The sequence below is a fragment of the Synchiropus splendidus genome, chromosome 4, assembly GCF_027744825.2.
Source record: "Synchiropus splendidus isolate RoL2022-P1 chromosome 4, RoL_Sspl_1.0, whole genome shotgun sequence".
In the NCBI taxonomy this organism is placed as follows: domain Eukaryota; kingdom Metazoa; phylum Chordata; class Actinopteri; order Syngnathiformes; family Callionymidae; genus Synchiropus; species Synchiropus splendidus.
Genome location: NC_071337.1, coordinates 16,305,610 through 16,326,048, shown reverse-complemented (window position 1 = coordinate 16,326,048; position 20,439 = coordinate 16,305,610). Strand labels below are relative to the sequence as shown.

Here is a 20,439-nt window from a genome sequence, read left to right as displayed (position 1 = left end):
GCCAGAAAAAACATCTTTCTTGTTTTTTTAAGCTACTGTATGTAGATCAAGTTTGGAAAACACTTTGACCTCAGCTGTGACAAGTGGATAACCCTGATATGTGATGAAGACTATGCTAAAGTAAACTATGATGGTGATGGAAGTGTGCTAGTTTTGATGAATTCTCCCCCGACATACAACAAAAATGCCACCATCTTTTGTGTGCGCCATGCTCCATTTCTTGTGGGACATTTGTGTAATTGCTGCTTTGGTGAGCAGTTTGTGGCATTTCATTTTCAGTCAAAAAGTTAGCACCACAGAACTGCGGCATGCTTCAGTGAAACGCATTATAAAAGTGAATGCAGAACCGCTTTTCTAGGACAGGATGTGCAGGTCCGCCGAGCAGGCAGACAGATTGAATATAGAATAGTCAGAGTGATGAATATTACAGTGAGGGACAATCTAAATGCAACTGAGAGAGGTATTTCAAACGTACAGGGGTTATATATGATAACCTACATTTATGTGGGATTCAGATTATTAACATACTCAGCAAACGTGATGTGCTGCATATAAATTTGAATATATTGTGCATTCCATGGGATAGTCTGGGCCATAAAGATCTCTTTACAATGTGAACTGTTCATGACACACATTTCCCACACACACACAGACGCACACATACCGCTATCTTTGTGTCATTGCCTTTCATGCCTCTGAACCGAACCACCCACAACAAATGGCGAACCTTAACCAGTACTCCAGTAACTTAAAACAAATTATGCTGACCACATTATTTTTGAAGTTTTTATCCTGGAATTGAGACCTACTTGTGAGGACAAAGTAAAATATCCTCACAGGTAGGTTGGTGTGTTTCCAAGACTTAGTCCCCACAATAGCTAAACCAGGTAAACACACATGTTTGTCCTCCTATTTTAGTGAGTATTGTCATTGCCATAATGCTTTCCCCAGCAAACCTTAACCTTTACTCTTAACCAAGCTAAAACCCCATTATAATAACACGGCTATTTTGCAGTTTGAACCCTCAAAATGAGGCTTAATACACTGAGGACCGACCAATATGTCCTCACTTTGTTGATAAAAAAAACTCATACAGATCCTCACACAGATAGAAGCACAAGAACACACTCACACATCTCATCTCAACACCCCACACTCTCTAATGTGAAATCCAGTATCAATTAGCACCTTGCTGTCTGCAGCAGCGAAGCCCATCCTTAGCTCTTAATTGAAGGCTGTTGCTATAGCAACAGCAGATTAGGAACCCCTGTTGGCTGAGAACTCCACGGCTTCACAGAGAGCTGAAGGATTAAGGCAAATAATGACGTGAAAACGTCCAATTGTTCTCGTCTATCTTGGCAGAAGTAGTAATAATGATTCATGGCCCCTTTGTCTTCTGTATAGAGACACGTATAAGCCACAAAATTAAATGTGATCTTACCATCACCATTAAATTCCTTTACGTAAGCTCTTTTAAGAACAATGCATTTACGATTCATGACAATAAATCCTAATTTTACATGGAAAGATTAGTAACGCGTTTTGTTTCTTTATTATTTCTTCATCATGAAGGCAAGACTCCCTCAATATTTAGAGCAGGACCTGCTCTACGTGCGGCCCGGGAGCCACATGTGGCCCCCTGACTGCATAAGTCAGGCGCTAATGAGGTCAGCGTCTCACTGAGGATGTGGAGGGGATCCAGCTGGGATGTTTAAACAGTGCAGCAGCGAATGATTTCTGGTTTTAGATGATCATAATTGATGTTTTTAATTCATCCGTCTTCATTTTTGTAGTATGTAGTATAAATGTATTTGTCACTTTTTTACTCAGTTGCTTTTTATGCACTATTTACCTTGTTTTTATGTCAGATGTTTATGACATTGAAATCTTCATGTAAAAATCATTTATTTTCTCTTACTCAAATATGAACTTGTTAAACAATATAGTAAAACGTTGATTTTTTTTTTTTTCCTTCCAAAGATTATTTCAATTCCTATTTAATTTTGGGTTAAATGTACAATCTTGATTCTTGGTGTCAATTTTCATCATTTACATTTCAATGTTGACTTAATAATAATTATTCTTCTCTGTTCTGGGGCTGTACCAGTTTCACATTCGAACATGGTCCTGGACGCGAAAGCAGAGCTCAAACTGAACCTATGTTGAGTTTCCGTCATAGGTAACGGAATCTAGGGTGCCGTGAAAGAATTTCTGTGGTTGGCTGGGCTGTAAAAATAAACAAATGCACCACGTGGGCACTGTGAGGTAAGGGCCAGTAATATTGACTTAATGGCACAACCATTAAATTTGATGAAGATATAAAATTAGTGTCTAGAATGAAGCGGTGGTTGAGTGAGATGGATGTGACTCAGAGAGACGACTCTGGAGAGCAGCCACCGCTCAAGCACCAAGTTTCCCCCTTGCCAGCAAAACCATTTGATCCTTCCAGGTGGCTTTTTGTCGACTGTCCTCTTTGAAATCCTCCATCGTGGTCATGGCTTGAACTAACTTAAGTTGAAATTTCTGGGATGACTTTCAATGGGGAACCCAGCTCAGCTCCATTCTCACAGAAATGAGCAGAACATCTGATTGTCCAGCTCAGAAATATGAGTTGCTCTTTCACTGACTAAGAGAGGTGAGTCAGGTCTTGAAGGTACATTAACACCAGCCGTTCAGTAAGTCGTCCCTGTACACCTTTGATCAGAGCAGAGACTCTTCATATTGACCGAGATCAAGAGTCAGACACATGTTTCTGCCGGGAGCTGAACGACAGCGTCAAAATCATTGATGCCTTCATGTCCATGTGCAGAGCTCAAGGAGGCGGGTACACGCCCCAAGATAACTCACAACCCAGGAATTTGACTAGTGCTTGAACAAATCTGTTTTGTCTTCCGGAGCATGACAAATCCCATAAGTATGACTCAAAGTCTCCAGAACTTTTACTGCAATCAAAGAAAGTCAAAGAAATTGTGGCACATGGAAAGAGCTCTTTGCAGCACGCATGCGGTTTAGTAGAAGTTCTAGAGGTATATCACAGTGCTGTGAAGTACAGTCAGCTCCTCTTGACAATGTATTGCAGTATAAAAGAAGTGCACCACCTGTGGTTTCTGCTGTGATGGATTTTAGCTTGGCGTGCGTCATCGGTTATAGTCAGCGCCACTTGAGTATGCTATCCTGGCTTTCAGACCCCAGGCACACTGCAGGGGGTGCCCGAACATTCGAAGGCTAATGACCGTTTCTGCTGTACAGCGCTGACAAAATGCTGAAGAGGTTTGATGTTGAGGTCCACTCAACACGATAAAATGAGTCCCCATGTGACTCACTGTAAATATGACCAATTCAAGTCAGAGCAAAAGCAATCGGCTTTGTCTCTAAACTGGCCATGATGCATGACAATTCTGAACGATAAAAACACACTGCTTCATTATTTCCATTCTTTGTTTCATTATTTCTGTAGGACAAATTAAAGTAAAAAGTAAAAGTAATGAACTAATAAAATATCTAAGCAAGGTAAGGTTATTAAACTGAATATTTAAAGTCATTAGTATAGATGACTAAATAAATAAAAAGATGAATTTTATTAATTCTGTATCCTCTTGTTGAGAAAAAAAAATTTTGGGGTTGAATTAAAACTGACAAATTGGAAATACGGAAATTAATTGATAGCCAAAGGGTAATGCACATATATTGTGTACTGTATATTTCACTAAAATTGGACTAACAATGTGTTGTGGGTTTTTTTCTGTTTACCTCCCATTGCATGAAGAATGAATGTTCAGCTGGTGGGACCTTACAGAAAAGTGTCCAGCCTTTGTTAACAAAGGACACAGCGAGGGGAAAGCACTCGAACTGAAAAGTGGCCTGTTGAAGTCGAGTCGAGATGAGAATCCATACAAGTGGATGGCTCCTTCTCGCGACAATCAAAGTGGCCATAACGGTCAATTCTCCTTTAATTATTGCTGAAGCTGAGCACCGAGTGATACCAGGTTACGTGGACCTGCTGTTCTATGGTAAAACGGCCCAATGGAACACAAAGATTCTGCCGCCTCTATCACGCTCGATTATCACCATGGCAACCAGTGATATCTGGGGGTTATCTGCCTGGGCTGCAGACAAATGAGTGTTCATACCTTTTCACTCGATTGAAGTACATTGTTGATACATTGAGACGCACAAAGTTGTGTCTGACATTTTGTTCATATTTCCTGCAGAGCTGATGTTTGAAGAAGGTTTACTGCACACTGATGTTTAATCAGTCATATTAAATTACCACATATGTTTCACATTAATGGTCAGTATCTTGGCAGATTTATTCACTGTATTTCATCAATAGGTGAAAATACAATTCGATCACTTGTTATGTATTTACAGAGCACTTTGCATGTGCGGTTACAGTAGAAGACAAAACAAAATTGTAATTTGAAAAACAGAGGAACACTGATGTACAGTGATATTGGCTCCTCCTGGGCATTTTCCATCAAGAGTTGCCACAGCCTCAGCCTCCTCCACTTAAATCTACCTTGATCATCCTCCCTTGTCATTGTCCTCATTGATCACATCCATGAATCTCAAACATGTCCATTGTATCTCCACTCCACAGGTCTGTCCTCCTTAACTGTAAAATTGCCATCCCATAATGCGAATACCGAAGTTAGTGATAGCTGTGTCCAACATTAGTGATCTGTATATGACCTTGTATATCTGTATATGACCTTTAATGGACCGGCGACCTGTCCCTGCCTCCCTCCTTATGTTGCTCGGCAACATGTGACCCCAGAATAAGCACCAGAAAATGAAGGGATGAAGGTCATATATTTGCTCACATTCATGAAAAAACACTTAAATTATGGTTATTTTTTTGGTGTTGTGCATATCATAGTTTCAAGTGCAAATATTTGCATGCACTTCTCCTGATGCAAGAGTGATAAAAGTTTATCATTAGAGTCATGACAGTTCTTTCACTAAATGATCACAATGGAGAATTCTATCACTTCTGCGTGACCTTACTCTGTCTTTGCTCAGGTCTTGGCTGTTGCCAGGTAACTATTTGCTATGGCAACATATGAGCCAGCGAGGAGAGCAGCTCTGAAAGAAGTCAGGTATCGGGCTGCTCTCTTTTCTCTGAACCGGAAGTGAGTCCAAAGAGCATTGAGTGTACTTAAATGCACACGGATGTGCTCATTTAACAAAGTTGATTCTGCTTCCAGCGATGGCAAAAAGTAAATATTTTGCAGCAGTTTATTTGGAAGTCTTCAACATTGAAATGTAGAGTAGAACATGTATGCATTTTCATTGTGTGTTTGCTTTTAAAATCTTTTCTTTCTCTGTGTTGCACATGGATATAAATAACAAATGTGCTTCTGATTGGACCTTTGTGGGTCAGGTGTACTGTAACGTTCCTGTTCACACCATTTCCAGGCAGCTCTCAGAGACATCCAAAAACCAGGTGGCATTGACACAAAAAGCCCATGAAATGACACCTTGCTATGCAGAGTCTCAGCAGCTCTCAAACTTTACAGTGGCTGATGGACATCATCAACACCTTACTTACCTTGTCAGATAGGAAGACACACGTGATCCTAGACAGAAAACCTGTTTAAATCTGTGAGGCGCTTGGAGACACTGATTTATCCTAAATGCATTGAATCATGCAAAAATTAGCAAATAAAAAATAACCAACTGTGTGTATGGATTCTGACAAATGGCAATATATATATAATATGTATTTTATAGTAGTAATATTAATAATATTTAATAGCTGCATTTACATACATTTATCTTAGTATGTTAGATTAAAATGACGACTCAAATGGCAATAGTGTAACTGCTTAGTCACGTCTCCGAATATGCACCAATACTGCCACCGGCTGTTTTACCAGTGTAACAGCAGCCAGACTTGTCCAAATTCATCTTAGAGAACGAAGGTTGCAGAATTACAGAACACTCTTGATGACTGTGTCCAATGCTATTTTGATCGTTTCTGATCATCAATGTCAACATTTCCTGTTGTCTAATCTTTACTTTGCCGTACAATTGTCGTAAAAAAAGGAGCGGCAGCGTCAGCGACCATGAGCTGAATGAAGACTTTTTTTTCTTTACCACTGTGACTCATCGATGTCCTGAACACCCACAGGCTCGGATATCTTGCCAAGGTTCTCAAGTGTGTGTCTCATACTGGGAGATGAGCCGTCCATCCACTCTCTTTGTAAATCAAATCAACATGGTGATGTCAGCAGTCGACCGGAACCAGACATGGAAACGAGTTCAACTCGAATAATACACTTGCTTGAATTTGATTTGGTTTGGATCTATCTAAATGAGGCAGTATATACATAAGACTCATTCAGCACATTGTTATTCTTATTGTTGTTGTTGTTGTTCTTGTTATTGTTGTTGTTACTATAAGAATATACATTATATTATTATAAGAACAAGAATAACACCGTCAGTTCACTTTCCTTACGCACATTATATTGTTATTATTATTATGTTATTATTATTAGTATTATTCTCAGAATATATATTATATTATTATTATAAGAATGACACCGTCAGTTCACTTTCCTTGCCACTTGGGGGCAGCAGCGAGCCATATGCTGCTTCCACCTTAGACGAACACTTGGAGGCAAATTTCCGCATATTCGTGATATACGTTGAAGCAGACAATCGTCTCGATCTTCTTTGCTGGCGTGTTTGCATCCGTCGCGGTAATGTCTCGATTTCTGCTGCGGTCAAAGCTAAGAGACTGTCTGGTCTCGCAAGTCAGAAAGCGGTCTGATCAGGTAATGACGTTTGACGTTAGCATGTCAGTATAGCATACTAGCTAGGCTAAAGGCTAATGCAATTCATAATTCAGTAATCGCAATAGGTTTTTTGACATTGCTATGGCTTAATGTTTCTGATCCCTTTCTGAGTTGTGCTTAAAGCACATATTACTGCAGTGTATTTTCATGAATAGCGTATACTTTCAATCATCGCCACTGCAATGGTGTTTTCCTGCAATGTCACTAAATAAACCAAAAGATTCACTGTGATAGATCGCGTGATGGACAGTGTCATGCTTCCTAAAAAGAAGGACATGAACGATAATCGAACAGTTCTCTGTTTTCCATGTTTAGTCTGCTACTTTCGGCCTTGACAATATGATGAGTTATGTAAACGAGTCGCTCCCATTTGACTGCCGATGCTGTGCAGTTGACTGTACGTGTCTTAAGTGGCCCGACTGAGGAAAAACTGCCTGATACCTGTTTCCCAATTGCACTTGAATGCTGTGCAACTGAAAATGCAGACGTGCCTCATGTGAACTCAACTTTCTGTGAGAATCGGAGAGTCCTTGACTCCACTTTATTTAATTTGGACTCCACTTGGTAGGTTGCTGCACTAGATAATGTTCCATCTAAATTCGCATACATGTACCTTTCACTATGCAACGTTCGATTTGTGTTCAGCTTGCATGTTGTTTCCCTATTATTCTAGCATTGATTGATATGCTTCACATTATTAATGAAATAATAATGTTCATGACAATCTCCTCTAACATTGTAAATAACTTACATGACAAGTTAGTTATTTACAGAGTGTTAATTTGACAAACATGATTATTAAATTATTCTTCTTGTGTCCCTAGCTTGGTGAGTTGGGGTCAGGGGCCGGTAAGGGCGGCGGAGGAGGAGGCGCAGTGAGGCAAGCTGGAGGTGCATTTGGCAAAAGGGAAGCAGCTGAAGAGGAGCGATACTTCAGGTGAGACGGTATCTTGTGGGGAGTTAAGTGAAACCTTGTTGACCAAGTCCCACTTCTCCTGCAGGCAAAAGGAGAGGGAGCAGATGGAGGCTCTGAGGAAGCACCATGCTGAGGAGATTGATCACCACAAGAAGGAGATTGAGCGCCTACAAAAAGAGATCGATCGTCACAAGGGAAAAATCAGGAAGCTCAAACATGATGACTAAACGTCATTTCATTCCTGCCAAAAGAAAAACAAATATCATATACCCTTATAAGCCCATGTGCTCTTCTGTATGAGATGTCATGAGTACGCAGTGACGAATAAAGTAACTTTTTTTTCAACAATAGCTGGTGTTTCCAGTTTTCTTTTTTAAATTACTAACTGTGAAATGAACCACATTGTTGAATGCATGAAGAATTGGTTTTATTCAAACTTTATTTGAATCAGAGTAATTCTCCCTCTTCTATTTCCTTAAAACAAGGGGTTGAAGTGGTCTTCTTTTCTCTAATAAAACTGTAAACTGTGTATTTCTTCCAGCTTATGGCGGTAAAAGGATGGCAATACAAAACACGCCCTATGGTGCGTGATCTCTGAAGTCTCGCGATGTTTGCGACGCCGCGGCGTTGTTCGAGCCAGTCGAAGACGAGAGTCTGGCTGTCTGGAAATTTTGTCTCGTGTTTGATTCCAGCTTGATATTTTCCACAATAGCTGGCTTTTTATACCCACGACGCGTTTTTTGTTTTTATACCGAGCCCCGCACTGCTGCTAGACTCTCACAGGTGTCCGGTGAGTTCGGCTAACTGTTTGTTTGCACGCCGGTTGTGTTTGATTTGTGTGAGGCGTCTGCGGCGCGCGGCCTACGATTGTTCTGCTAGCTCGCTTGCTAACCTGCGTAGACGTGGATAACAAGTACAAAAATACCTTGAAGTTGACTTGTGGCTTTTGTAACGTCAAAAGTAGTGCCAGGTAGGTGTTGTGGGTTCGTTGGAACATTTCAAACGTATTATTTTGAGCGCGGCATGGCGAGGGGGGCGGGACGGCCGCACACAATGCCGACACAATAACACAAACCTACAGGTCGCTTTCACGACATCACTGCTTATATAATGTCAAACAACTTTAACAACAGTGGACCGTTTTGAAATTCTAACCTCCTGTTTTGATGTGTCAATCATGTGGCATGTCTGGTTCCAGATTATCGGCTACCCGGTGCCTATCTTAGTGAATACATTTCTGTGATATAAAACTGTAACAAAATGTCATTTCCGTGTCGTCAAAACATCTCTGTGCATAAGAACGCATGTTCCTACAATGATTTAAAGGCCTCTTAACCATCTGCTTTTAGTTTGTAAATGTTAATATACCTTATTCGTTATATTTTAACGACTCTCACCGTTATAACTGTTAGAACCCGTTGAACCCAGATATATGAAGGAAGTTATTATTATCACCCGTGGCAGCCATACTTTGTGTAAACAATGCAATACTGTCCATGTCCATGTAACAGAATGGCTGGTGCTGAGGTGAACGGGAGCTCTGTCCTTGTAAAAGAGGAGGAAGAACCTATGGATGTGACCACCCGCACAGAAAACTACCAGACACTCATTGATGTAGGGCTTCCCCAGGAGGTGGCTGAGAGTCTTGACAATATCTTTCAGACAGGTGAGTGCAATAACTTCTCAAAGAGTTTGTTCAAAGAGACGTGAGTTAACAAGTTGTGTGTGTTAAATGTAGGATTAGTGGCCTACGAAGACCTCGATGAAAGGGCCATCGATGCACTGCGGGAGTTCAATGAAGAGGGGGCACTTTCAGTGCTGCAACAGTTTAAAGAGAGTGACTTGTCCCATGTACAGGTATGTCCATGGAGCATTTGCATTTGCTCTCTGTTGAATATCTGAAACATGCATAAGAGAAGGACAGATCAGTTTTGAAAACAAAATCCACAGATGTTGGGCGTGATTGTAATAAATGGTGTGCAAGTGTTGGTGGGGCTGGGACCTTAAGAACATTCAAGAGGTAATTATGGAACAAGGTTCTGTGTTTTCACAGTGGCCTGTATGTAGGTATGTGCTCTAGATCTGAATACATATGTATTCAGACGATATATGGCAATTTTTAGAAAGTTTGAAATTTGAACCCCCTGAAACTCTATTACTACTGAAACACTTTCTTACAGACAGCGTCAGATACACTTTTACATAGACACAAGTGTGATGGGACTACGATCGTGGCTCTATGCAGGCACTAATGATGGAAAATTACTGCCTTCAATTTGTCATGTTTTTCAGTTCAGGACGTGCTGACAAAAGTTTTTTTTTCATAAATATTTTTATTGCACAAATAGTGTAGAATACACTGGTAATATACCATAATATTTTGTTCTTGTTTTTCAAAGAAAAGAAATGTATAGATAAAATTTATTTCAGCCTTTGCTTTGAAAACAAAGCATCGTTTGCTCATTCTAACCATGTAATAGCACCACGTGCCACTATTGGGCTTCGGTGACTGTTCGCCACTGTACCTGAATGTTGTTTTTTTAAGCAGTATTGGGCCAATTATTCTGTGCATCCCTGTATGATGGTGTTTACAGCTCATGTGGAATACATTTCATTTTTATACATGTACCCTGTCACCAAAGATGTATTATGCTTTTCTAATACTTCAACATTGATCATAAATAAATCAATGTTCTTGTTTTGTTTTGTTTTTTTTTTGTTCCTTTCTTAAATTCAGAATAAGAGTGCATTCCTCTGTGGTGTCATGAAGACATATCGACAGAGGGAAAAGCAAGGAAGTAAAGTTCAGGAGTCCTCCAAGGGACCAGATGAAGGGAAAATAAAGGTAAATGAACTTGAACTTCAATGCTATAAAATACTTTTAATATACACGGTGTCTCCGAGTGAAACATTTGGGTGTGTGTTTTTCAGGCTTTGTTAGACCGCACCGGCTACACTCTGGATGTAACCACAGGACAACGAAAGTATGGAGGTCCACCACCTGATGGTGTGTTTAAAGGAGCCCAACCAGGAATTGGCACTGAGGTAGAGTATGGGAACATGAGAGTTTATTGCAAAATGCCGCTGGTGACTTCAGATGAGATTAACCTTGTGAACTTGTCATTCTTGGTCCTTTAGGTGTTTGTTGGTAAAATTCCAAGGGACCTTTATGAGGATGAACTGGTGCCCCTTTTTGAGTCTGCTGGTTCCATCTGGGATCTCCGATTAATGATGGACCCACTTTCTGGTCAAAACAGAGGCTATGCCTTTATCACGTACTGCAACAAGGATGACGCACAAAAGGCAGTTAAACTTGTAAGTGTGACACAGTTTATTATATTGGGAACAACATATGCTGAATCAGTTTTTCTGTCAATTTGTTTTACCTTGGCAATAGTTGGTGTCTAACACTTGGTGTGTGTTTGTGTTCCAGTGTGATAACCACGAAATCCGCCCTGGAAAGTATCTAGGCGTGTGTATATCTGTTGCAAACAATCGACTCTTTGTTGGCTCTATTCCAAAGAACAAGACCAGGGAAAGTATTTTGGAAGACTTTGGCAAAGTAACAGGTCAATATTGGCGTTGAGACACTTAATCTGCAGACATTAGAGAGAGGTTGACCATTTCACACATGTTTTTCCACTCTCAGAGGGGCTTCAGGAGGTGATCCTGTACCACCAACCAGATGACAAGAAGAAGAATCGAGGTTTTTGTTTCTTGGAGTATGAGGACCACAAGTCTGCAGCGCAGGCCCGCCGCCGCCTAATGAGTGGAAAGGTGAAGGTGTGGGGAAACCCAGTGACCGTGGAGTGGGCAGACCCTGTTGCAGAGCCAGACCCTGAAGTCATGGCGAAGGTCTATAAGTCTACCTTTTACCGTCTGTGATTGGTCTTTGCTTCAGATAGTGATCTTGTACTTCATCTGCAGGTGAAGGTTCTTTTTGTGCGAAAACTTGCGACTGCTGTCACTGAAGAGCTCCTGGAAAGCACCTTTTCTCAGTTTGGAAAACTGGAGCGGGTGAAGAAATTGAAAGACTACGCTTTTGTACATTTTGAGGAACGAAATGCAGCTGTGAAGGTGAGTTGTCACTTTTTATCTGAAGGAAAATGGTTTGATAACAGAAACACTGAATTCAGTTAAATACTGTCATCTGTAATCTCTATAATGTAATTGTGATCATTTATTTTTTATTTTCATTTTATTAATTTTTTGAGACACCCAAGTTCACGTTTAGAATGTGTTTTTTTTTTGTTTACTATTGTACTATTGTACTTGGCCTTTCATCAAGCCATAACAGGCAATACAAATTCATGCACTAAAGCCATCAGCTGTGCTGCAAGAACTTGTGTCTACCTCTAATTTCTTTCTTCTTCTAGGCATGTGTTCTGAATGAGTCTATAAATGATGCCAAATCATACTAGAGCATACCAGTCATTGAGGTTTCACTGACCGAGTCCATTAGTTCACTTATTCATGCGAGTCCATCTCTCATAGGCTATGGATGAGATGAACGGGAAGGAGCTTGGAGGGGAGGAGATTGAGATTGTCCTGGCTAAGCCCCCAGACAAGAAGCGGAAAGAAAGACAAGCGGCTCGCCAGACAACAAGAGGGGGAGGGTGAGACCAAACACCCACATTTTTTAAATGTCCCTCAGGTTTGAAGCTTAAGATCTCCCTTAACACTGTGACTTCTCTTTTAAGGTATGATGAATATTATTACTACCAACCTCCACGCATGCCACCACCCGGCCGTGGAAGGGGGCGTGGCAACAGAGGGGGTTACGCCTACCCTCCAGATTACTATGGATATGACGATTACTATGATGACTACTACGGCTACGACTACCATGACTACCGTGGTGGCTATGAAGACCCCTACTACTATGAAGATGTGTACAGCGTGAGGGGCCGTGGCACTCGTCCCAGCAGAGCTGGCCCACCTCCTCCTCGATCTCGTGGTGCACCACCTGCGCGAGGCAGAGGAGGCTACCCCCAAAGAGGCATGCCGCTGGGCGGTCCAAGAGGTGCCCGTGGAGGGCGTGGTGCCCCGTTCCAGCCCCAGAGGGGGCGCGGCCTACGCGGTGTAAGGGGCAACCGTGGAGGAAACGTGGGTGGAAAGAGGAAGGCGGATGTGTTTAACCAGCCTGACTCCAAGCGCCGCCAGACCAACACCCAACAGAACTGGGGGTCCCAGCCGATCGCTCAGCAGCCTCTGCAGCAAGGGGCCGACTATTCCGGTAACTATGGTTACAGTAATGACAACATGGAGTTTTCACAGGATTCTTATGGGCAGCAGTGGAAGTAAACGCACCAAATAAATTTGGCTTTGACAGACAAAAAAAAAAGAAGAAAATTGATGCATAGGTGTGGGGAAATTGGCCTCAATACTTCTGTTACATTTTATTTGCTATATCTCATTACAAATCTGTATATATATCTGTCTTGAATTGGCAATTGGCTCAAGATGATGATCTGGAAAGACCTTTTGGCTGAAGAACATAACAGTTTCTGGTTTCCTCCTCTTACTACAATTGTATGGCAGAACCAAAACGTGTCATTGTTCCTCTTCGTTCTGAATATTCTAAGGCCAAACATGAACATTCTCAAAAGTGGACATTGACTATCCAAAGTCTGAGGACATTAAATAAGAACTTGCTCATGCTTCTTCCCCTACCTCCCTCTCTTGTACTCCTTTTATTTGTGCTCCCCCATAGTTGCTTAGGGCCTTGCTTGTATATAAATGCGAATGCTTAGACCTTCATATTTCATTTTTTTGCAATGGTGGAGAAAAGAATCCACAGGAAGGATACAAAAAAAAACAAGATTTGTAATGTTCACGTGTATGCGTAGCAGTAGAGGTCAACAATTTGTGTCTTGTTTTTTTTCTAAAAAAATTGAATTCATAACTTCCTATGTTTTCTTTGAACATGCCCATTAGAGTTTGGTTTGGCTTACCTTAAAAGCCATAGAATTCTGTTCTCTGATGGTCTTTGTATTTATAACTTTTAAGTTTGTTTTCATTTCAATAAAACTCAGCTGAGAATCAGTCAATTGTCAGATACTCAAATTCAGTGTTGTCATTCACAATTATCACATTGGAATAAAGATGATCTTTTTCAGCTCAAATTTTCATACTCAAATTTTAATGAGGAAAATGTGCATTACAAAAGGAAAATGTGAAACTCTTTTTCTTTGACCAATCTTGAAGATTAAATGAACATTCCTGCTGACCTCTGCAGCATCTGCTGGACGACCAGGAGAACTTGAAATTGCTCTAAGGTTGTGCCTGTCTTTCTTTCTGTGTAGAGATGTACACCTCCAATCTGAACCTGTTATAAACATTACAGGCTTTGGCATTATTGCCAAGTGTCACAATGGTAGTCGCTAGTTAGCATGTAAGCAGAGCGCACCATGACTTGGCAGTTGTAACTAAGCGCATTGTCAAACAGGTCCTGATACTGAACCATGTGTTGGTCTGGTCACAGGCTCGTTTTTCCACTTTGTGAAGGAGGCCGTCATGTCGGCGTGCAACCAAGAATACTTTGGCCTAGCCCTTTTTTTTACCACACCTGTGCTCAGACCCATTATTCCCCCTTCTCTCGTGTTGCAGGTGGTGTTCTTACGGCCATTTTTTTAAACATTGCTGTCGACCTCGATCAGTCATATATGAGTTGTGTAGTGTTGAATGCCATGTTTTGGTTGACCCATGTCACCACTGGTGTCTAAAAGTCTAGCATGGAAGTATTTTTGCCCCTCAAGGATTTGAACTTTAGAACCAGCATGGAATTCACATTCTCCCACTTGAGTCTTGCCATTCTTCTCAAATATGAGTTTCTTTCCTCCACTTCCGGTGTTGGATACCAAAAAGTATCCAAACCTGGCTGACTTTTATCTCTGGCACTATACTGAAACATAGCACATGAAACGTGTACATCTGCTCACAAAAACAGACTGGGACAATCTTAATGTTGCACAGAGATCCTGAGACGATTCCTTGCGCACATTTGATCAGATCTTTTAAGTTACCTGGAATTGTGACCCCATTCTACAAAATCGCTTCATCTTCTCCACCTTTTCCTCGAGGATCAGACCATCCAAATGGTTCAAATTCAGCTGATCGTCAAATGAAGTCAGAATGGTTTTGTATACCAAAGTCCTCACCTTTTAACTGCCTTTTGACACTCTGCTACTATTGTTGTGTTTCATGTGTGTGTCCTCTTATTCCAACCTGCCTAGGTGGAGGAGCAAAGAGAGCGGCACCGCTAGAGGAACTCACCTGAACGGTACTGCAGGGTGAGCTAGCTTTGCGCAGAGTACTATCTCCTCTTCTGTGGCTTAACCAAAATGACTGAAGAAACGCCTCGAGTCCACCAATGATCAGTTTTGTCGTTTTTGCCAGCAAGCAAATTCCACCCCAAAAAAAAAAATCCAGGGAATTTCTGGTAATTTATTCTGTTTGCTTTTTACTCAATTGGAAAACATTGCAGCAAAAGTTCGACCTCAATTTCTAACTCTTTTAGAGCTGTAGTTTTGGGTTAATTTGTCAGTTGTTGATTCAATTATCAATTGACATCTGTCATGAACAAGTGATAAGCAACCTTCCCAGATTCATGTGCTAAAGAATTGAGAGCTGGTTCTTCCGGCAAACACTCTACAACGCTACAATCAAAGTGCTGCTCCAGTCAACGAGCCAGTCATTGTAATATTGTGTCAGACTGAGTCAACATAGTGTTGAAACCTTAAAGGTACAGAAGATATAACAACTTGGAACCAAAAAGTGCCTTATTTTCTTTTGCATTTTTGTTCATTTTGACTTTAATTTTGTGGTACAGTCTTGTTGTCCGCACATTCTTTGCCCTGTGCAATAAAACCATTGGCTCAGTTGCATATCTCTGGACCAAGGAATGGAGTCTGCTTTTCATTCTTGTGGTACAGTGGGCGAGCTACTTTGTAGGTCTCTCGAGCTTGAAAGTTCCAATTCAGTCTCAAATTCTATCATGTGACCATAAATATTTCAGGTGAAGTTCAGGTCCTGTATATACATGTAGCGTTTCTTTTGAGAGAAAGTGATGCATAGCCTTCAGTCTTTCCTGGTTCCATACAGCACAGTGGTATAGATTGTGACCTTTAAAGAGCCGACACATTTTCACGGTCACCAGGTACTCATGACTGACAACCGTTTGCAGTGTGCTGAAGTCATTTCAGGGTATTATCTTTCCAGCACACCCGTTCCTTAGTCTAACCTTGATCCAGTCTTTCAAATCTCGTGTTCCAGTAATTCATCAACACAATGGCACTTCATGGTTGAGTACTATGATGAAAGATGACATTTCCCTCCCCCATTATTCCTTGAGAGGCAAGTTGACAGCACTTTGAATGTAGAAGAGAGGCCATTACAAACTCTATTAATTGAACTAAGGACATGGCCATTGTTTCTTAAATCAATGGTTAAAATATTTTATAGTTCATCTTTGGTTCTCAATTGATTATTGAATAAACAAGTGGCTCTACAACTACTCTTGCTTTCCTTTGCTTTCCCTCTTTCTCAGTGGTCCCTACGTAGTTCACAGCGGAGCTAAAAGTGCCTTTGTTTTCCTCTTTTTTTCCCCAGAGAGGTGTGTAAATGAACTTTGTGAGACCAATCTTGGTTACGATTCAGTACTTGGGAACAGGCTGTTTGCCCATGTAGCTGTGAGACCGTCAGCTCAGCTCATGTAAACAAGACTGATGTAGGGACCACGGTTCTGAAGCCCGCAACTCCTTTGCACATTCAAGTACCGTCCAATTCTGGAGTGTCATTCTCACATCAGAACTGCGGCTTTATATGTTGCCTCTTGTCACCAGGCAGTAAAAGCAGCTGCCCTGGCCCCAGTGACTTACTGGCTCAGATCAACGGGGGCAGATTGGTAAGATTGTTCATCTAAACTGATGTGGTGGTTTTCTGCTTCCTTACCCACCGTGCCACGTGTTCATATTGCCTCCTGAAGTTTTCCTTTTTTTATTTCGTTTCCACAGGCTGCCTCTGCACGGTGATTTGATTTGAAGGAAGCTTTTGTTGTCTTCTAGTTTGCAGGTGACGGCTCCTTCTAAGAACGAGGCCCACACAGGAGGTCTGATCTCATTCAGAAGGGAAAGCCCCAACAAACCAGCTGCTCGAGGTACAATGTGATCAGGTCGTATTAAGATGGGGGGTGATGGTTACCATGGAGGCGAAGTAGGGAAAAACGGGTGTCGATGAGCATCCTGACAAAATAGATAAGCTACGATGACCTTATTTTTCTTCTTCTTCTTGGAATACCTTTCTTACCGTTGACTGTAGTGCTTTGTAGAGGGACTAATGTAATAAACAGACCACTGTCAGTTGGGCTTTTTTTCAGGGTGCGTATGTTTATAGAATAATTTTCAAGCATTTCTGAATCCTTGAAAATCACTCGCATACCATGTAAAGTTACACTTCTATTTTCAGACTGGTTTTACAGTGTGCATTCTAGCTACTAGTGTAAAAGTCAGCAAAAATCAAATATATTTGTGATTTAAGAAATATCAACCAACACCCAGGCTTTAGACATGAATGAATCGAGAGTGCACTGACTGTCAGTTGTCTTGTACTTTTCCTAGATGCTGGTGAAGGAGGGTTTGTCGTGTCGCAGGCCCTGGCTCAGCTCCACCAGGATTGAATGGAAATCTGTATGTGTCCATGGTAGTGATGATGAATAAACATTGGCTCAGTCGTGTGTGCTGTTCCTCCCAACCATCCGTGGTTAAGAAAAGCCCAAGGCTTCATAAATGTTGCCATCGTGATTCAAAGATTTCATGAAACATTTCTCTGTGTTAAGCCATCGCCTTCCTAACAATGTTGTTCAGTTAGGCTTTTAAATGACTGCGACATAATGGGGGAGGAAAGGTCTGGCAACAGAGTCACGTGAGGTGGGAATCTCTTTTGACAGAACGCAAATTCGAATCCATGACGTTTTCTCCCACATTTAAGAGGAATCTGTCAAAATTTTGAAGATTAAACGTAAGCGTTAGAGTTTATGAATCCGTTCGTCGCTTATACGATCACGACCACTTCAAAAAAAATTTTAGTATCGCGTCATAACGAAACAAAAAGTCGTCGAGCTTCAGTCGATCATTCGTTTGCATTGGCTGCGCAAACGCGTGCGGAAAGTGCGTCTAGGTTTACAAGCGGCCCGTCACTGGGTGACGTCACACATATCCAGCTAAAGATGGCGGCCGCCGGAGGAGAGTCTTCCTCTCACAGTGTGTCGGATGAATTATTCCAAAACTTCTACTCCGAGGTATGATTCAACACATGCGGATCTGGACGTCACGTTGTCGTTTCGTTGTTCAACTCAAATGTTCGTCCTCGTGATCTTACTTGCTCTGCTCACCCTGGTCCGGGCCCGTGAAGTTGTGAGCCGCAGCTAGCCGCGAGCTAACGTTATTCGTTGTGTTTATTTACTCACCGCTTATCCTTCCAAGTGAGGCGACACTCTCAGTGTTGGCGTCTTGCAATCTCCTAGACACTAACCTCCGGATATTTCACCGGGATTATTATTGTTATTTGGCTATTTTTCCATCGTGCAGGAAAGAGTCGACCTCAACACGTTGGTGTGTGTATTCTGAATGTTGCTGCCTCTCTGTTCACTCACTGGAGTGGTGTCTCTGCGTGCGGTTACAGGTGAAGCAAATTGAGAAAAGAGACTCTGTGTTGACCTCTAAGCAGCAGATCGATAGGCTGCTGCGGCCAGGATCCTCCTACTTCAACCTGAACCCATTTGAGGTACTGACGCTGCTTTGCTTCATTGTCCTGTGTTACTCTCACACACACGTATCCATCTTTTGGGTCCGTGTCTGCTTCTTTAAAAATATGTCCCTATTTCCAGGTGCTGCAAATTGATCCAGAGGCCACAAATGATGAACTGAAGAAACGATTCAGAGCAGTAAGCAATAAAGCAAGCAGTTTCCTTGAGACAGGCTCGTATTTGAAGACATCAATATTGTCTGTGTATTCATTTCAGTTATCCATTTTGGTTCATCCAGACAAGAATCAAGATGACGCAGAAAGAGCACAGAAAGCATTTGAAGGTATTTAGTTTAGGTCCCTGATCTGCTTCAGTAAATGGCGTACGGTTTCCGTCAACTGTGACTTACATTCTCAACACAGCTGTTGATAAAGCGTACAAACTTCTGCTGGATCCAGAGCAGAAGGGAAGAGCCTTAGATGTGATCAATGCTGGGAAAGAATATGTTGAGCATATGGTGAGTGCCTTGTGCCTATCGGGAAAGTTAATGCGTGTAAACACTGTACTCATGTTTGTTCTGTTTCTGCTTCCTCACAGATAAAGGAGAAAAGAAAACAGCTGAAGAAGGAGGGCAAACCACAGTATGTGGAGGAGGATGATCCAGAAGTTGTAAGAACTGAATTTGACCGTAATATACTGGCGTCTTACGTCTTGAATATTTGCGCTGTTGCTTCCTCCTACTGTCCAAAAGCTGAGCATCATCTATTTGCTTGCTGCTAATGTTGTTCTTCACATGTTTAGTTCAAACAGGCCGTGTACAAACAGACCATGAAGCTTTTTGCCGAGCTGGCGATCAAGAGAAAGGAAAGAGAAACTAAGGAAATGCACGAAAGGTAGACAAGTCGTGTCGCCAGCAACCTGCAGTATAGAAGGTATCTGGTCCACTGAAGCGCGTGAATTCTGTCTGCCTCAGGAAAAGAGCGAGAGAAGAGGAGATCGAAGCAGCAGAGAAAGCAAAGCGAGATCGAGAATGGCAGAAAAACTTTGAGGTTTGTTTCAGTGCAGTCATTGCTACTGCTATCTGTTGGTGGTGTTGTTGGTCTCGTGTTGAAGAAAGTGAAGGGAAGGGGGGTGCTCTTGTATTTCTCTTCTGTTCACACTGCTTCTTTGGATGCAGTCACTTACGCATCATACCACCATCACAAATACTAGAGTGTGGCAGTAGAACATAAATGATCATCTTCCCGCTTCTTTTTTTTTCCTCCACTCATTTAAACTAGGAAACGAGAGACGGCCGTGTGGACAGTTGGAGGAACTTCCAGGCGAAAGGAAAGAGCAAGGAGAAGAAGAACCGCTCCTTCCTCAAACCCCCCAAAGTAAAGATGGAGCAAAGGGAGTGATGCTAAAACCAGGACTTATTAACTCGACACAAACCAGTGTGTCCTTGTGGTTCGCCGTCTGAAGAGTAGCTGCCGTCGACAGCAAGCCGTCACCTAACTCCTCAACCATCATGACATGAGTTTTGTATTGTTTTTCTACTGTACATACATGACCCCTTTCATCCACCTGTGTGTTAGATGTTGTCATTTGACTTTGTTTTTTTTTTTCCCAGGATCGTATAGAGTTAAGATGCTAGCTAACAATAATGTGGGTTTTTACTGTGTCAAAGGAGTAGCTGCTTCATATTCAATCTTCCATTTCTGAAATATGAACGCTTGTCCAGCGTCACAAACTGTGTGTGAACCAGGAGTCCCACGTGTTGGCTTTTCTGGGAAATAAAGGCGCATGTGTTGTCACGTTTCTCACGCGTCTGTCGTTCAGAGGAGGGGAGCATGTGGGCTTCTAAATGGCTACAGAATTGGAGGCAAAAGCTGAGGATTTGATGCTGTGTTTTTCAACCGCTTTTTATGTGACGAAACACTTCCCGAAGTCCCGAGTCACACCATCGAAGGAACCGTGGCCCGTGCGCAATTGTG

General features: G+C 41.8%; 3 protein-coding genes across 9 annotated transcripts; all 3 read left to right on the top strand.

Moving 5' to 3' along the window:
- The first annotated feature begins 6,587 nt into the window (after positions 1-6,587).
- On the top strand, positions 6,588-8,069 carry LOC128757739 (ATPase inhibitor A, mitochondrial-like). Its single transcript, XM_053863246.1, has 3 exons — positions 6,588-6,782; positions 7,628-7,740; positions 7,805-8,069. The coding sequence occupies exons 1-3, from the start codon at positions 6,711-6,713 to the stop codon at positions 7,944-7,946; spliced, it is 327 nt and encodes a 108-aa protein (XP_053719221.1). The 5' UTR covers positions 6,588-6,710; the 3' UTR covers positions 7,947-8,069.
- Positions 8,070-8,347: 278 nt separating this feature from the next.
- On the top strand, positions 8,348-16,876 carry LOC128757097 (heterogeneous nuclear ribonucleoprotein R-like). Of its 5 annotated transcripts, none has more exons than XM_053862143.1 (13): positions 8,348-8,509; positions 9,231-9,385; positions 9,458-9,576; positions 10,457-10,564; positions 10,651-10,764; positions 10,858-11,034; positions 11,153-11,288; positions 11,369-11,574; positions 11,647-11,796; positions 12,214-12,335; positions 12,420-12,955; positions 14,955-15,011; positions 16,785-16,876. In XM_053862143.1, the coding sequence occupies exons 2-12, from the start codon at positions 9,232-9,234 to the stop codon at positions 14,996-14,998; spliced, it is 1,866 nt and encodes a 621-aa protein (XP_053718118.1). In that variant the 5' UTR covers positions 8,348-8,509; position 9,231; the 3' UTR covers positions 14,999-15,011; positions 16,785-16,876. The 5 variants fall into 5 exon arrangements, with proteins under 5 accessions (XP_053718118.1, XP_053718119.1, XP_053718117.1 ...); XM_053862144.1 differs by lacking the exon at positions 16,785-16,876 and adding an exon at positions 16,563-16,581; XM_053862142.1 differs by lacking the exon at positions 16,785-16,876 and adding an exon at positions 16,330-16,470.
- dnajc8 (DnaJ (Hsp40) homolog, subfamily C, member 8) lies at positions 16,481-20,259 on the top strand. 3 transcript variants are annotated; one of them, XM_053862148.1, is made up of 11 exons: positions 16,481-16,624; positions 16,785-16,876; positions 17,337-17,405; positions 18,400-18,501; positions 18,605-18,661; positions 18,740-18,806; positions 18,886-18,980; positions 19,061-19,132; positions 19,265-19,356; positions 19,437-19,512; positions 19,744-20,259. In XM_053862148.1, exons 3-11 carry the CDS (start codon positions 17,337-17,339, stop codon positions 19,861-19,863), a joined length of 750 nt encoding a protein of 249 aa, XP_053718123.1. In that variant the 5' UTR covers positions 16,481-16,624; positions 16,785-16,876; the 3' UTR covers positions 19,864-20,259. The 3 variants fall into 3 exon arrangements, with proteins under 3 accessions (XP_053718123.1, XP_053718122.1, XP_053718120.1); XM_053862147.1 differs by lacking the exon at positions 16,481-16,624 and having other exon boundaries at positions 16,741-16,876; XM_053862145.1 differs by lacking the exons at positions 16,481-16,624; positions 16,785-16,876; positions 17,337-17,405 and adding an exon at positions 17,600-18,016.
- Positions 20,260-20,439: the final 180 nt, after the last annotated feature.